This window comes from Arachis ipaensis, chromosome B03 (genome assembly GCF_000816755.2).
Source record: "Arachis ipaensis cultivar K30076 chromosome B03, Araip1.1, whole genome shotgun sequence".
Taxonomy (NCBI): Eukaryota; Viridiplantae; Streptophyta; class Magnoliopsida; order Fabales; family Fabaceae; genus Arachis; species Arachis ipaensis.
In genome coordinates this window covers 46,936,160-46,955,292 of record NC_029787.2, presented here as the reverse complement: position 1 = coordinate 46,955,292, position 19,133 = coordinate 46,936,160, and the positions used below count along the sequence as shown (strand labels likewise).

Here is a 19,133-nt window from a genome sequence, read left to right as displayed (position 1 = left end):
CTAGCATTTAGCCGCCGGCCAAGGACTCCACGCATTTGTATCGGGAGTGTTGGCGCTAAATGCCACTCCTTCGGCGTTTAGCGCCGTCTGCGGCACATCAATGAAGACCCGATTTTCTTGCAATTAATGCGGAGAATTTCATTTGTTTTAAATTGGAAAAAAAGATAATCTAAGTGAGGATTTTTAATTTTGGATTTTGAATAATTAGGATTTACTTTAAAAAGAAAAATTAGCATATGGTTAAGGATTGGACACTTTCTACTCCTGCAATTTTTAGTTTTCACTTTTTACACAAAATTAGGATTATCTGCACCATGAGCAAATAAACCTCCATTGTTATGGTTAGGAACTCTATTTATTTTGATAGATTAATACTATTATTCTTCTAATTTTTGTTAATGTACTGATTTTTATTCAAGAATTAAGTTTCGTTCTTCATCTTAATTATTAGAGTGTATTGAAAAATAATTCTAATTTAAATTAAATTCCTATGAATCTTGAAAAAGTTAATCTTTAGAATTAAGTTAGAAATTCTTTTTCATAATTCTTCAATTGTCTGAAACTAATTTGATAAATAACATAAAATCAATTAGGATTGATTCTTGAGAATTGTGTGGCCTTTAAACTAGAAATTGTATTTAATCTCTTAACACAATTAATTGTTCAAGGAATTGACGGTTGATTAGGTTAGAAGAAATTGAATTTCTAAGAAATTGGGGTTCAATTACTTAGGGTTTGCCATGAATTATATCTTTGCATGATCAAAGTAGATAATAATAATTATTAATATGAAAATTTAAATATCTCCGACACCTTAACTTTTCTCTCATATTATCTCCTCACACGTTTACTGCTCGCTTTATTTAATTCACTGTTTTATGCTATTTGCTCTTGAAACCCTAAATTTTGATCGTCTGACTAGAATAATCAGTTGATTATTGCTTGCTTAATCCATTAATTCTCGTAGGAATGATAACTCACTCACGTGGTATTACTTGGTACAACTCGATATACTTGCTGATAGTAAGTGAAATTCCGCATCATGTTGCAGATATCAATACAACGAAACTAGCTTGAAATTTGGTTGTTAGAGTTGTCCGTTGGTGGGTACACATTTCTGCATCGTTTTCAATTTTTCATTTCTTCATGAAATCTTCAGTTTTGCATGCTTTTCTTCCATCTTTTCAAATCATTCTTGTCTCCTAAACCTTAAACAAACATATCAAGGTATCGAATGGAATAAAAGTAGAATTAATTTGACAATTTTAAAGGTCTAAAAAGTATGTTTCAATCAATTAATCACAATTAGGAGAAAATTCACAAAAATATGCATATTTAAGGAATAAGTGCAAGTTAAGTTGATAAATTCTACTATTTTCAATTCAAAAATCATCATATATAAAATATAAATTTATCAATTTTTCCACACTTAGACAAAAACATGTCCTCATGCTAAACATTAAGAAAGACAAGATTAACGGATGTCAACACTTATTAAATTTAAGCTACTTCTATCTACTTCTACCTAGTTGTGCCTACTTAGTCAAAACAAGGCAATTTTCAAGAATATATAAGCATAAAGGACCAAAAGCAATATAGTAATCAATTGACTATGAGAGATTGGGAGTTTGATCGTAATAAAAAAATATAAATTGACTAAAAATTAAAGAGTAATTATTAACTAAACGGCAAGAAAAATTAAACTAAGAGCAATTAAGATAATTGACTAGTAGAAGAAAGTAAATTCAAGTGCTAAAAAGATTTTGGTAAGGGTTGAGGGTTAAGGATTACTATCCTTGTCACTAACCACAATATACTAATTACAAACAGCAAATTCAATTTGTCAACCTCTATAAGTTGAGAAAAGTCAATTAGACTTAATTAATCCCAATCCACGAGTCCTAACTAACTTATTAATTGAATTAATAAAAGATTAGCGTTAGCAGAAATAAGATTAATTAATATATCTTAATTATAAATCAACTTGGACATTAGTGACTCAAGTTCACCCAATTTCCCAACCCCAAACCAAGAAAGAGAAAATCTACTTTATAACTTGTCCAAGCATTTTATTAAACACTTAGTGTGCATAAACATGAAATTTCATAAATCGTAAGAAATAGAAAAAAACTATGACAATTAACTATAAGAATTTGACAATAATAACTCAAATAGACTCAATAAAACATAAAATATCAAATTCATTAATATAAATCATAAATTCACATAATTCATAAAATAGCAAAACGAAAAAAAGCCAAACTAACACTAAATTCTAAGAGAAGTATAATAAAAGAACAAGAAAACAAGAGCCAAAACTACAATTAAACAAAACTAAAACCTAAAACTAACAAACAAAATTAAGTAAAACCCTAGGGATTCTAGAGAGAATTTAGATATTTTCTCTCTATAATCCCACTAAAAAAACTTAAGACGGTGTAAAAATAAGTGTTGCTTCCTTCCTCTTTATCTTGGCTTCAAAATATATCAAAAAATAGCTATTGGGGGCCTTTCGAAAGCCAAAATATGAGGATGCACATGTTTCGTTAAACTCAGCACGTGGAGTTGTCTCGTGCACGCGAAAAAAGCTCGCGCATGTGAAATTCTCGCTTAAGAGAGATTCTCGTTTGGGTGAGAAAAGCTCTAAGTGAGCTACCAAATAGATTCTCTTCCAAATTGCTTCCCGAATTTGCTTCTTTACTCCTAGTGGAAAAGACGACTAAACTATGTTGAGACTTGTGTTTCGCAACTTTATTTCGGACCTAATTTAGTTGAGCTTCTACTTGATATAAAGTGCTAAACAATTGTAGTCACCCTTTATGTTTTCATACTTGATGCATTGAATCTTATTGTGTAGACTTTCCCCTTCACATGTATATTGTTATTTCTTGCACCAGAACATAAATATCATGTGCTTGAAGATTTTGACAAGATCATATTAGCAAAGATCCTAGATTTGGTTCAAAATCCTCAATATTTTGAGGCTGTTAAAGCATTCATGATGCATGGTCCATGTGGATCAGTCAGAAAAAAATCATCTTGCATGAAAAATGGACATTTTCATCCATCATTTTCCAAAAAAAATTGTTGAATATACCACTGTTGATAAAAATCTATATCCGGTTTACAAGCATTGAGATGATGGTCGCACAATTGAGGTATTCGGCATCCCATTGGATAATCGATATGTTGCCACATAACAAGCTCTTATTGCTAAAATATGTAGCTCATAATGATGCAATCAATCTAGGTCAATAAAGTATCTTTTCAAATATGTTAACAAGAAAAGTGATCTGGTAACAACATCTTTCTATTCTAATTCAAAAGTTGATAATATCGACTTAGTTATTGATAAAGTAAAAATGTTTTATGATTGTCGATATATCTCTCCATGTGAAACTGCATGGATGATATTTGTGTGTAACATACATTATAGAAGCCATCAGTTGAATGGTTAAGTTTTCACTTGCCAGATCAACAAACAGTTCTATTTGAAGATGAAGACTATTTTCAAACCATAGTTCAGAAAGCAACTATTAAAGAATCAATGTTCTTGAAATGGTTTAAGGCTAATGCAAAATATGTGGTAGCTAGACAATTGACCTATAATGATTTTTCTACTCATTTTATTTAGAAACGCCAATCTAGAGTGTGGGAACCAAGAAAGAACACCGCTGTTATTGATAGATTATTCTTTGTACCACCATCATCATCTGATGAATTATACTACCTAAGAATGCTCCTAAATATTGTAAAAGATCCAAAGAGCTACAAGGAACTGAGAACATACAATCATGTTGTATATGACTCATTTAGAGATGCATGTTACGTGTGAGGATTATTAAATGATGATCAAGAGTATATTGATGCGATTGAAGAACCAAGCCATTGGGGTTCCGGCTATTATCACCGAAAATTGTTTGTAACATTCTTATGGTCAAATTCAATGGTGTGGCTAGAAGTTGTTTGGGAAAGTGTAGCATAATACTATCTGATGGAATACTACATGATCATATAACTACCTTTATCTTACCAGGTACATTGTTGTTCTTTCATTTATTCTTTTAAATATATTTAAATATGACACAACTTTACTTCATTACAATAGCTTATATGCATGACTTATTTTATTATTTAAATTTTAGTATTGTCATAAATTACGTAAACTCCAATTCTAATTGTTATCATATTTGTATATTTACGAGAAATGAAACCTTTGGTTTTTATATGGATATCTTTGAAATTTGGTAGATTTGGTTATGTCAGAAGAAGATGAGTTATTATAGCTGACTCTTATTGAAATTGAGTAAATCCTTAACAACAATGGAAAGACACTTAGAGATTTTTCAACAATGCCATATCCTAATATGGATAGTGTCCATATCAAAACGCGAGATGCAATACAAAACAAATTACTCTTAGATGAACTCAACTATGATAGTGTTTTGTTAGCTAATGAGTATGAGTAATATCTCTCACAAATGGCACAAGAACAAAGGAACGTGTATGAACAGGTTATGGATGTCGTTAACTCAGAACATGGTCGAGTCTTTTTCCTTTATGGTTATGGGAAAATAGGAAAAATTTTTGTCTGAAAAACACTCTCAGCTGGTCTTAAATCAAGAGGTCAAATCGTCCTAACAATTGCTTCAAGTGGTATCGCAGCTCTTTTGCTACCAGGAGGAAGAACGACTCATTCTAGGTTTTCTATTCCTCTTACTCTAGATGAATACTCTACATGCAACATCAAACAAGGCAATCCATTAGCTGAATTGATTGTAAGAACAAAATTAAATTAGACATTAATGATGAATAAATTTTGTTTTGAAGCACTAGATCAATCAATGAGAGGCTTACTTCATTTCACTAATGAATCGAGCTCCATATTACTATTTGGAGGAAAAGCAGTGGTTTTTTTTAGGAGATTTTAGACAAATACTTTCAATAATCACAAAAGGTTCTAGGCAGGATAATGTTAATGCAACAATAAACTCATCTTACCTATGGTCTAATTGCAAGATATTGAACTTGACACAAAATATGAGACTTAGTTCTGTCTACAAATAGAAATAAAGCAAACGAAAAATTGAAAAAGTTTGCAAATTGGATTTTCGATTTGGGTGATGGAAAATTAGGAGAATCTGATGATGACTCCAGTTTAGTTGTCATACCACCAGAACTTCTGATTGATGGTACTGATAACCCAATCAAAGCAATTGTTCATGTTATATACGGTGACTACCTAAATAGCTATGAAAATTGCGATATTCTCTATGGTCAAACTATTCTATCTCCAACTATTAACATTGTTGAGCAAGTGAATGATTACTGCTATCCTTTAATAAAAATAATATGAAATAATATTCGAGTTCTGATTCACCTTGCTTTTAAGAAAGGAGCTGCTGATACATTTGCTAGCATACACACTCTTGAATATTTGGCTACTATCAAATGTCCTGGCATGCCAAATCATGAACTTTGCTTTAAAAAAATTGTCCAATGATACTTATTCGAAATATTAATCATTCAGCTAGTCTTTATAATAGAATTAGATTGGTTGTCACCAAATTTGGAAACAAAGTTATTGAAGTTAAAGTATTATCAGGAAGCAATGTTGGAAAAATGTCTTTATTTTGAGAATGACATTAATCTCATCAGATGTTAAATTATCTTTCAAATTCCAACGAAGATAATTTCTATTGATGTTTTCTTATGCAATGACTAATAAGAGTTAAGAATAATCACTAAATCATGTAGGTTTAGTTCTTAAATAACATATAGATAACTTTATATTGCAATTTCAAGAATCACCAACAAAAATGAATTGAAGATTGTATTTTTTTTTATGATGATTCAAATAATTATATATACTGTAACATATAATGTAGTTTATCTCGAGGTTTCAAAAATATTTGATTCCTTTCAACAATCTCAAAGTACTATGCTCTTAAATAATTATTTTTGTCAATTATTAATTGCTCTTCCATCTGTTCCTTTAATTTGTCTGAACTATTGTCCTTTTATAGTTTTCAACTTTTCATCATGTTTTAAGAATTGTCTAAGGTGGGGAAACTTGAAGCTGGTTCTTAAAAGACTAAGGAAGAATATTTTAATTTAATGGCTTATATTAGTGCCGTACAAAAAATGTGTAAATTTATAAAATTCTACTTTAAAGTTGTACTAATTATGAAAGGATTTTTTAGATTAAGTAACAAATTGATGAAATAGTTGAAAACTAATCATATCCTTTAAAAAATTAAAAGAATTTTTTTAATATTATGAAGAAATAGTATTTTGGTATCAGTATTAAAAGATTAAAAAACTTTTTTATTTTTAAAGTTTTTTAATTGTATTACAACTTAAAATTTGATTTTTATTTTAAAATATTAAAATATCTATAGAATTCATATTAAAAAACTAAAATATTTGTTAATTAGCATTAAATTTAAAATACCAAAATATTCTTTATGTAATAATTTAAAAATTACTATTACACATTTTATATGAATAAATAATATTATTTGATTTATTAACAACTATAAATTTTAATTTAATATTAAAAATGTCAAAACATTTTATACTTAATTTTAAAATACCAAAATAACCTTTTTCTAGCATTAACCTTAAAAGACTAAAATACCATTTTAGAATAAAAATTACTTAATTGTATTAGAAATTGTAAATTTAACATTCGAACTATTTAAAATATTCATATAATTAATTTAAAAATAAACAAATAACATTTTAAAGTTAATCTAAAAAAAATTAAAATACCATTATAGATTAAATTCATATTGTTTGATCATATTAGAAATGAAAAAATCGAATTTGATTTTAACAAGACTAAAATACTCATTTTAAATGAAACTGTTTTAGATCTTTTAATAAAATTATTTTTAGAAATGAGCAAGTGAATTAAATTTTGTAGTATTTTTCTTATTAATAATGTTGACACAAGTAGAAAATGGTATAGACTCTTCAGAAATATAAATTTTAAATTCTCTTTAAACACACGAAATGATCATATGAGTGTAGTAATCATGTGAATATTAATTACTTATTTATTATATTTCAAAATGACCTCATTTTTTTACATATTTTTAATTACTTAAAATACTTTCCTCAGGCTAGAAGCTTGCCATGTTTTATTGATAAAAGATACAAGCATCAATATCATATAAAATGATTTTCAATTTTTCATATTCTATCATTTCAGTGATTGCAGATAATGAGTCAAAACTGTCCATCAAATTATTCACCCTTAAAGTTAAGGAAAACATAACTGCATTCTTTTTAAGAATGCTTTTCATTTTAGATTTTCTTTTTGTCAACTTTAATTATTCAGAAGACATATAATTTCAACTTTAGCACATTACCCACAAACTTAGTTCGTAATTTGCTATTTCCTAACTTGGTCGTCTTTAAATGTGTTATATGTTGCATGTAACTTTCCATAAACATTGCCAAGCAAAGACATAACTTCCTTTGTTTAATTCACACCTGAATTAACAATCCTATTGTTTAATACATCCAAGAACCATATTCCTATAAAAAAAAAAAATAAAAAAATACGTGGTTAAAAGAACAAAACAGTCCCAAAAAAGAAAAAAATTGTGGTAACTGTATAGAGTGTTTGCCTGTTTGGTCGCACTCTGATAATTTGCAGCTTCAGCGCTTCTTCTGATCTTCTCCTTCCCTATCTAGGGTTTTTGAAATCAATGGCCTCCTCTCCTCATTTTGATGATGTAAGACACTCCTTCTTTTCGAATTTTATTTTTTCTTTCCCCTTTCTATCTATGAATCTCGGCCCTCACTTCAATTTTCTCAAACGCAGCAAGACTTCGATTTTGAAGGCGGATTTTCCGGAACGCGTTCTGGTGAGAAGAGGCCCTCTCCCGATTATGACGACGAATATTACGATAATGACCCTTTCGCACCCAAGAAGGTAATCAAATATAATCCACTGACCACTATAGTTTAGTTTATTCTATGTGATTCTGCGTTACATGTTCTCTAATTAGAATGTTCTATGTGGAAAATGGAATACGTTCGTCAATTGTACATGACTCGTTGAAGGTTGGATATTTGTTTTCTAAAATTGTACTCTGTTCTGTTTGTTATTGGTTCAGGCAAAATCAAAGGCTGAAGAAGCTGCTTCTGGTGTAACCACTGGAATGATATTGTCTCTTCGTGAGAGGTATAACGAAATCTTAGTTGTACTGTGTTCAGGTTGCTGTGAGGATATAAATTGAGCCTAAACTTCTTTCTGTGGCTCTTTTTTTCTGGCAGTCTTCAAAACTGTAAGGAGACCCTTGCCACATGCCAAGTACGTCTTACTTTTATGAATTCAATTACTCAAAGTTGATATTCTCTTCTTGATCGAAGTGGACTGTAGTTTATAATAATGTTGGATTCATTAATGCTTCAGGAAAATGTAGCATAGATATGGGTACATAGTATGGTCATTTTGCACGAGGTAGGGTATGTATGTGTGTGTATATTATATAAAATGTAAAACAGTAAACAATAAAGTAATTGAAGCATATTATATGCAATTTTTATGATGTTGTAACTTCAAGTTTTTATCAAAGTATTAGGAAAGAAAGCAACATCGTAAGAGGAATAAGACTTGAAGAAATGAAGTAGTGTTTTATTTCATTTAAAAGTAAACCAAATAGTGTACTTGTCAAATTTTATGATTTGTAAGTACTAACTTAGATTTAGCCTTTTGGGTACATATGCTTGTTGTAGTGTTTGACCAACAATTATCAATTATTCGTGTGTACCTAGCAGAAATTGGCACTGGGTGCATAATCGTATGAGTAGGACAGGTATACTAAACATTAGGCATTTAGGATTACCTAGGTTTCATTGCTTCATGCTTCATGGTGAAAAGGTTCACGTTTATTATTTTGATCATTTGATAGTTGTGGGATATGGTGTCTAATGTTTGATTTGTAAATTCCCATAGCAGACTAGCAGAGATCCCTGACCATAATCTGTTCAAATTTTGTTCTTTTACTATTTTTTTTTTTTTAATTGTCATATCTTAGATTGAATTCTACCTTTTCCTTTTCTTAGAAACTTGATCAGATCATTCCATATTTCAGAATGAACTTGAGGCTGCAAAATCTGAAATTCTGAAGTGGCGCACAGCATTTCAGAATGAACCCTTCATACCTTCTGGGACCACTCCAGGTTAGTTTATACCTGGTGTTTTGCAGGTGACCTTTGTATTGTTATTCTAGATCTAGTTCTATTACTTCTTTGTTTCAAATATATTCCTGATCTCTTCTGTTATCTTTCTTCATTCAAGCACCCAAATTGGTGATTAACTATCTTCAAGCCCTGAAATCTTCTGAGGAGTCTTCAAAAGAGCAGGTTTGGAATTAAATCGTTCATTTTTTCCCTTAAAAATTATTCTTTATCCACTGATCAGGGTTCATTGATCCCTTTCACTGTTTCATTGATTATTAGCTTGAAAAAGCAAAGAAAAAGGAAGGTGCATTCTTTGTTACTTTTGCAAAACGAGAACAAGAAATAGCACAGTTGAAGGTAGGTAATATACTGAAAATAGGGTTCCGATGCTCTTTAACAGAAGTTTTTAACTTGTAAAATCTTAGATGATGACTTTCATACTGTCTTGATTGGCAGTTAAATATCATGTCTACACTGCTCAACATTGATTGACTTGTTCTTTATAAGTTAGGGCTCTGTTTTCATTCTTTTTATTGATAAGTGGCTGTTTGGAAAGGAAGGAGATACCCACTTCCTTTGAGAAAAATTTCATTGGAATTTGGAACTTTAGATTGGGGAGTGGTGCTTTTTTCTTTCTTTCTTTCTTATTTATTTATTTATTTATTTAAATGAGCTCTTCAATTGCCTAATTGGTTAATAATAGTTAGCTGTATGGAGAAGTCATTATACCCTAGAAATGTTATTTATGCTGGCAATAGAACTGGATAATGGATATACTCTCTATTTAGCAACTAGCATGAAGTAACAGCAAAAGGGTTGGGACGAACTGGGGTTGGGACGAACTGGTTGTAATATTAAAGTATTATGCCTTTGATGAGAAAGTAGAAAGTCCTTAAAGGATAAGAGGCCAGAAATTATCATGTATTGTGTAGGTGTATGAAGTGTTGAATTGCAATAAGAGCTTGAACTGATCCTATTGCTTGTTACGAATCCTGATCAGAAAGTTTAAAGCTACATGCACTTTAAAGATTTCGGGTTATGTAGTAAGACTTTATCTACTTTTAGAAAACTTTTCCCCCCACTAAAACGTATATGCCTGTCTAAACTTTTCCAGTCTGCTGTGCGGGATCTGAAAGCTCAACTCAAGCCAGCAACGATGCAGGTATTGTTTTATATAATATAATTTTTGCTATTGTGTGCTTTCATCAATATGGCTGTGTCTAAAGTCTTTCATGGTACATAGGAAAAGCTGCAATGTTTTAATTCCAAGTTATCCTGTTTGTAGTGGTTTATGTACTATTTTTGTTGTTCTGTTCATTTCTCCTTCAAACAGTGATATACCCAGGAGGTTTACACTTTATGACATGTATAAATTGTTCACTAGATCTTGTATATTAGCTGACAAGAAGGTTGCACTCAAGATAAATAACTATGTGCTAGTCTGCCTCTTTCTACTTATAAGTTTTATAGAATTATAGCAGCCCTGATAATCTGTTACTGGATCTGGGCATAGATCCTTCTGGATCATTACCCGATTACAGTTACTGGAACTTCAATAATAATTATAAAAAAAATGAGGAGTAATGTACTTGCATTGGATCTGATAAAAGTGGGTCTATTATACTTATACAACTCAATTTTCAATACTTTCTTCCTGCTTATTTATTTATTTTTATTAATTTATTTTTTGAGTTATTCATGATATGCTGCTTTCAAATAATTTTGGCTGCATCTTATTGCCTTCCATTTTGACTTAGTTATGCCCAAAGGTAGTCCTTGTTTCCATGATTTTAACTTTCAGGCAAGGAGGCTGTTACTAGATCCAGCTGTCCACGAAGAGTTTACTCGTTTGAAGGTTTGTTATTCAACTTGGTTATGAATTCTATTGAGTCAAGTTTGTTATTTTCAGAGATATAGAATCCAGGATGGATATTATGCCTAATGACTAGAGTCCTACTTGGAAAATGTTAGAGCAAGCTGTCTTGTTAGTTCTTTCTGGGAGAGTATCACCTTAGAGATATGGTGAAGAAACAACTTGTTATCCATTATGAGGAGAGAGGAATATTGTACTGTGTCTTATGTAGTGGTAGTTTTAGTCAGTTTTTACATTGGTGAATGGTGATTACTTCTTCAGTTGTTTCTTACATGGGTTCTCATTTGATCTTAGAATTTAGTCGAGGAGAAGGACAAAAAAGTGAAAGAGTTGCAAGATAACATTGCCGCAATCAATTTCACTCCCCAGAGCAAGATGGGAAAGATGCTTATGGCTAAATGCAAAACTTTGCAGGAGGAAAATGAGGAGATTGGGAACCAAGCGACTGACGCAAAGGTGATGCTATCTTAGCTGATGACATAATAATTTATTATTTACTAGAGGTAATATTACTCATGCATTTACAATTGTACATAATTTATTCGTCATGGTTATTGCTGTGTCGATGGTGATGTTGGCATCTCCCCCTTCAATGTTTTGTTCTTGATTTCCAGATACAAGAGTTAGCAATGAAACTATCATTGCAGAAATACCAGAATGCCGAACTGAGAAGTCAATTCGAAGGTTAGCAGCTGGATGATTTCAAAAATAAAAGATTGTATGCTCTGGCATTTTAATCCTCTTTGACCCTTTTTAGGATGAATCTTAATCAGGTTTGCCTAAATTGGAGTTTTTGGGAATCAAAAGTTATGCTAATGTTAATCTACTATATTATCTCCATGCATTAGCAATTTATGTAATCTTAACCTCTAAACTTGACTACAGGGCTGCAGACACATATGGATGGACTGACAAACGACGTTGAAAGATCCAATGAAATGGTTTTTGCTTATCCCTACTTTCATACTTTCATGTTGTTTCAAAATATCAATGCACTGCATATTCTCCTCTGCATTATACACTATTTGCTTCAGAGTTTCTGACGGAGTAAACCATTTTTGTTTAGTCCACTTATACTTAAATCTCTATATGATTTAGATGAATACTGAATAGGGAATAAATAATATAATATACATTAATTTGGATGTACTATGTTGCTGGTCAAGAAAGATCTAGAACGGTCTCACTAAACATGGTGGAACTCAATGGGGTTATTTGATTTATATAACCGATTTCACCTAATCAAATAAGGCTTTATTGTTTTGTGTGTTGGTTCATAATGGGAGAATCTCCTCTTCCCCATATATTTGGACAAAGCCCAAAAATATATGATTATTTGAAATTTTCTTGTGCTGAATTTTTGTGGGATTATATATAAGGTGCTTAAGAGCTTAACCTAAATATTGAGTACATTGTACCAAAGAAAATCTTTGAGTACGCATAGCTTCAATGGGTTTTACTGCAGGTTTTGATGTTGCAAGAGAAATTAGAAGAGAAGGATGAAGAGATCCAACGGCTGAAAGATGAATTGCAAGAGAAAGGCTTCATGGATGAACGGACAACAGAAGCCGCATCTAAGAGAGATGACATTAATGCAATGCCTAGGGAAAATGCTGACTAATGTGCCACGTTAGCTTAACACGAAAAGTTTTTGTGGGAACGGTTTCTTCTCAAGAATTCAGTTCACTAATAGTTGTATATCGAATTGAATTCATCAATTTGCAAAGCAAAAGTGATTTTGGTGCTGCAACGTGTGGCATTAGAATCCTCGTTGATTCTGTCATTAGTTTGTGGTAGCATGGCCCGATCTAACTCACATTCGAACATTTTAGGGGTTAGTTTGGTACGATTTTACCGGGTCTATGGTCGGATGAGTTTCACAAATAGATTCGGTCATTATTTAGGGTCAGATTTGGGTCAAGGCGAATCCAGTTTCACCCGTTTCATGTGCATCTTACGGAAACTAAAAAAGTATATATATTTTAAATTAATTTTAATATTATGTTATTTTAATTATAAATTTAATGTTTTATTTTTAATCGCACTTATTGAATTAAAAAATAGATCAAAAAAGCATCAAATTAGAATTTCGGAAAAACTCTGCATACAAGCCATTAGGGCTTGTATGCTTTACAAGTTCATTAAGCAATAAAACAAAAAAACGTGCTGCTCCACATACGTTGTATACACGCGCTGCTCCACATACGTTGTATACACGCGCTGCTCCACATACGTTGTATACACGCGCTATATAAGATCCCGCGTATATTTAACTACCAAATTTAAAAGATTTGTTTCCTTCTTCGTTTTCGTTATTTTGAGATTTGGTTGTTCTTCTCGCGCGTCTTCCCTCCTTCTTCTCCATCGTTCTTTTTCTCTCCTTTTCTCACTGGTATGTTCTTCGTTTACGTTACTTTCCTCTCTCTCTGCAACTCGAGTTTCGTTTTCTATTTTGATTTGTTGTTTTCTGAAATCAAAGTTTGAACTCGTTTTAAAGAGAATGGATCATTCAACCTCAGATTGTCAGTTGAATCCAGGCGAAGTGGATTATGAATTTGAATCTAACGAAGTTCCTGAGGTTTGATTTACATAGGATTAGTATGAATTTTCTTTCAGTAATTTGTATAGCATTGTGTAGTTGAAAGTAACACGTTAACATGAATCTGTCGATTCAATGTATTAGTTGTGATTAATTATCTGGAATTTATAGCAGACGCTCGAGTGTAGATCAATTCCATTTTGGGTGTATTTTTGCTAGAAGTGTGGGTGTATTTACACTTTACTGGTTTTTTGTTATTTTAATTGAGTTGTTGTTGTTCAGGTGTATTATATCAGACATGATTGTGTGTGTTTTTAGTTGTTGACATGGTGTATTTTGCAGCCTGTGTATTTACAGTTTATGGCTTTAAAGGTCATTCTGTAGTTGAGTTGTTGCGGTTTGGGTGTATCATATTAGACATGATTGGGTGTATTTGAATCATATCTATGGGTGTATTCACAGTTTCTGACATGGTGTATTGTGCAGCCTCTCTCGGTTGTTGATGACGAGCTTGTTCCGAAGGTTGGAATGACCTTTACCACTCTTGAAGATGCTGAAAAATTTTACAGGAACTATGCCAAGGCTGCAGGTTTCTCTACAAGAGTTCGGTGCACAAATAGGAAGGGAAACGAGATTAAGAATCAACTGATTACATGTAGCAGAGAGGGAAAATGGAAATCTAAAATATCTCCGACCGAGAAGACCAATCCGACAGCCGGTTTAAACTGTCCTGCAAGAATTTATATACACACATTGAAGGATGTCGGTGCTTGGATCATTTCAAAGGTTGTGCTGGATCATTCACACCCCTGCTGTCCAAGTAAAGCAGAGATGCTCAAACAACACAGGGAACTAAGCATGTCCATTCGTCGTACAATAGAGAATAACGAGGAGGCCGGTATCAGACCAAGCAAAACCTACCAATCATTTGTTGCGGCTGCCGGGGGTCACCGCGAGTTAAATTTTATCGAAAAAGACGTGAGGAATTACATTACCAGGGAAGTACAGAATGTTTCCGAACAAGAAGATGCAAAGGAATTCAGGAAATACTTCTTAAGAATGAAAGAGAAGAATCCGAATTTCTTTTTTAAGCTCGAACTCGAGGAGGATCAATCGATTAAGCTGGCTTTTTGGGCCGATGCAAGAAGCAGAGCTGCCTTTGAGTATTTCGGAGACGTCATTTCATTCGACACCACCTACAATACAAACAGGTAACAAACTGCACCTGTTTATGATGCTAAATTAATTTATTTTTACGAATCCGCAGCAGAGGTGTATATTGGCTATTTCATTGGGTGTATACGAAGCATTTGTTAGGGTGTACCTAATGATTTTGTATTCTGGACTATGGTAATTTGTTTCAGGTATAATTTGGTCTGTGGTTCTTTTGTCGGGGTGAATCACCACGGTCAGTCAACACTTCTCGGATGCTCTTTGATGAAGAACGAAGAAATTGAATCATTCAAATGGTTATTTCAATGCTGGCTTCGTTGCATAGGAGGAAACGCTCCGAAAGGGTTTCTAACCGATCAGTGCGAATCAATGAAAAGGGCTTTAGAGGCCTGTATGCCAACAACAGTTCACCGTTGGTGTATTTGGCACATCATGAAGAAGATTCCAAGCAAATTAAACTGGTACAAGGGAAATGCCGATATTGAACAAGAAATGAGCCAAGTTGTTTGGAACTCTCTTAGCAAAGACTCATTCGATAGGAATTGGAATGATTTTCTGCTGAATTTTGGTCTTGCGGACAACAAGTGGCTTTCAGGTAATGTCTTTTTAAAATCTTTAGCAGAGGTGTAAATTGCATGTCCCCTCGGGTGTATTTATAGTCTGTGTTTGGGTGTATTATGCAGATCTGTACGAAGACCGTCACATATGGGTTCCTATCTATCTGGATCACCACTTCTGGGCAGGGATGAGAAGCACACAAAGGAGCGAGAGCATGCATTCATTTTTTAACAAGTATATCACCCGGAACAGCTCGCTTATTCAGTTCGTCAAACAATACGATAATTGCCTCGGAAGCAGGGAGCAAGCAGAGAGAGAATCAGATGCTGCAGATTTTCATACGGTCATACCGTGTGCAACCAAATCCTCCATTGAAGCTCAGTTTCAAGATGCGTACACTCATGCAAAGTTTAGGGAAGTCCAAGCGCAATTCAGAGGAAAGGCGAATTGCATCACCAGATTAAAGAATTTCGCTCTAGGCTATTCAGTATACGAAGTCGGAGAACAAGTTTCCAGCTCAATATTCAACAAGTTCGTGGTTACTTACGACTCAGTTGCAGCCGAGGTAAAATGCCAATGCTTATTATTCGAGTCGAGAGGGATACTGTGCCGTCACGCACTAAGCGTGTTAAGCTTCGAACAAGTAAGCCAAGTGTCACCTAGATATGTACTGGAACGATGGAGCAAGAAGGTAAAGAGGCGACACACACACATCAAGAGCAGCCACGACGAGCCACTGATGGAGCCAAGAAGTAAGAGGTTCGACCAATTGGTTTTTCGTTCGCAAAATATTTGCGAATTTGCATCCGAATCGGAGGAGCTGACTGCAATTCTACACCGTGCGTACGATAACGTCATGGCCGAGATGGAATCATTAAAAGCCAAAAGGAAGGGGACATCTTCTTTATCCCACGAAGACGCCAATTTGGAATCCGTTAACGAGCTTCAAAGCCCGCCAAGGATTCGAACAAGAGGACGTCCAAAAAATAGGCTAGGTTCAAAGTTGGACAAACAGATCGCAAATGCCACAAAGAAGAAGAAGACGAAAGTTTTAAGCGAGGTAAAAGTAATGTTCTTTAAATTTGTGGCGATTGAGTTAATTTTTCTCGTTAATAGTTTAGCTAATGTGTGAGTATTATATTCAGATAAACCTGTTTGATGCTACATCAGCGGTGCATTCAAATTCCAGCCAATATCAAGGACACGTTATGAATTATCAGTTCAGGGTACTAGCAGCAGGGGATAACTCTTTGGGTGTATAGTTTTAGAGAATATGGGTGTAAAATCACTGTTCTTTTGGGTGTATTTTTGTTCATTGGCAATTTACATATAGATACATATATAGATACATATAGAACAAAAGCTGTAAAAATTTGCAGGTTATGGGTTTATATTTGATTTGATGTTTTTCTTCATATTTTAGTACTTGGAATTCATACATTTTGAATACAGCACAGACAGGTTGGGTGTATATTTTATGCAATCTTGGGTGTATTATTAGACCTGCGTTGGGTGTAACAGTTTATAATTTGCGTTTATATATGCCTTGATTTTTTCCTTCATATTTTACCACCTGTAATACAGCTTTTGAATACAGCACAGACAGTTTAATAGCACAGATAGTTTAACTATGGAAAAAAATATACATGGAATAGAAGTTGTTGATAAATGGCAAATATTTACAGCATTTGTTCAATTTACAAATATTTACGCAGTTTCTATATCAGCAGAATTTATCTGACAAAACGGACTCAATAATACAGAGGATGGTTTCGACAGCCTTATAGCATTACTCTCTCTAATTGCCCGATCTCTCTCTTTATTCATCTCACTGAATAGTATCCGCGAAGCATACTCCACTCTATAGTGGTCCACCTCCTCTTACAATTAAAAAGTATATTCTGTTTAAACAGCAATATTAATTCAGTAAAGTAATACAGAGTTATATAGTTCTAAAGACAGTTACCTGTGGCCAATTATCCCATTCATACTTCCCCTTTTTAATGTTTTCCGGCTCAATTAACTCCATCCACTTCATAACGTAGATAGCGCAGTCATAGCTGAAAACGAAGAAAATAAATTACAAATCTCATTTACGAAAGTTTAATGTTCAGAGTCACAAATTTATACCTTGATTTTTGGCCTGATATTTTAACATATGATGATTTAATTTCCTTCTCCTTCTTGCCTTTCTTCAGAGGTTTCCCGCCGGCATATGTTATCAATCTTGAAAATACATATCCCTTAAATACCAAAACAAATTAGTAATAAACCCGAATGAATGCACAAGATACACCCAACTGAATGGACAATATACACCCAACACAACTAACGAAATAGACCTAAATATTAAAGTAAAGAAGACAGAGGCAACTTACAGTGAATTTATTAACCTTCTTTCTCTCTTCGCCGGGAGCTTTTTTGTGTAGCGGGTCAAGTATATGACATCTCTGCTTTATTGTATCTATCAGCCATAACCACCAATGCCCCGAGTAGCAAACAGGTACAAAAATCTGAAGGATTGCCACATTTCAACAGTGTGTTTTTTTATTTGGCATATAAGTAAAGAAGTGTACTAACAAATTTAGCAAATGAAACTTACATATGGATGCGAAGTTAATTTTTTTGCATCTATGAAGGGAATAAAACTCGGGTAGTCTTCCACCCTGAATTTCTTATTCGTTTTCGGTGATATGAATTCCCCGTTTGGGTGATCTGAAAGTGCCATGTTCTGCAAGAATTGCGAAACAAGAAATAAAATACACCCAAGTGAATACTTTAAATACACCCAAATGACTACACAACTTACACCCAATTGAACGTAAAAAATACACCCAAATCAATACAGAAAATACACCCAAAGTTCGCTAATTGTTCTATCAAATTTGCAGCTTCTGGAGATTTTGCCCTTTCTGTCTCCTGCGTTAACGCTCCGTCCTGGCTTGAATCAGTCAATCCAAGGCTGAATGATGGCACTCCTGGATCTGTTTTAGGAACATAGGATGCTGTCCGTGCCATCATCAACAGGGCAGCAGCGTCTTCTGCGGCTGGATGACTGCGTCATCATGTATAAGAATAAGAATAAGAATATACGGATGATAAGCAAAGATTGATTTTAGTCTGATGAACTTACATTTTAGTTGGAGCTGGGGGAAGCGTGGGTGTGGTCTCTTGAAGTTGTTTGGGGGTTTCAGGAGTGTTGCACAGTTCCAAAAAATTAATCATGGCGTAGAAAAAACTAATCAGGAACAATATACACCCAAACTATTAGCAAATTTACACCCAAACTCTAAACAAATATACACCCAATACTATTTCTTACGTTTTTGTAGTCCCTTCAATTTGTAGCATAGGGGTTGGTTCAAAATCTGTCTCAGTGGTTGTTTGGGATGCCGGCACAAAAACCTTAATCGGGACTCTAAACAAGAAGAAAAAAGAAGGGTTAACAACGCCTTTGAAAATAATAAGGTTATAAGGTTGAAATATTCTTGGAAAACTCACATTGCAAGCGCATCCAACGGTGTCTGTTCCCTCACAACCATCATATTCGAATCAGCGGGACTCAACCTAAAATACACCCAAAGAAAGTCAAAAAATACACCCGAACAATTCAAAAAGAGGACAGGCTTTGTTTTTTTGAGAACTTACATACTTGTAGTTTTTGCTTTTTTTCCTGCCTTTTTTTTCTTGAATAAAATAATAAAGGGCTTTTTTTTCTAAAAAAATATATATAGAATTAGAAGTATAAGTTAATAGAAGAATAAAAGTAACGGTTATCTGAAAGAGAAATTA

The 19,133-nt window shown here is 33.3% G+C and overlaps 1 protein-coding gene across 2 annotated transcripts; it reads left to right on the top strand.

The window, feature by feature from the left end:
• On the top strand, nt 7,684-12,857 carry LOC107630479 (FKBP12-interacting protein of 37 kDa; the record flags this gene model as incomplete). Of its 2 annotated transcripts, XM_016333626.1 has the most annotated exon segments (13): nt 7,684-7,745; nt 7,835-7,945; nt 8,130-8,197; nt 8,290-8,326; nt 9,111-9,198; nt 9,317-9,381; nt 9,478-9,555; nt 10,313-10,360; nt 11,000-11,053; nt 11,366-11,527; nt 11,686-11,755; nt 11,957-12,012; nt 12,537-12,857. In XM_016333626.1, coding segments are annotated over 13 exon segments (1,055 nt in total), but the record flags the coding sequence as incomplete, so codon positions are not given.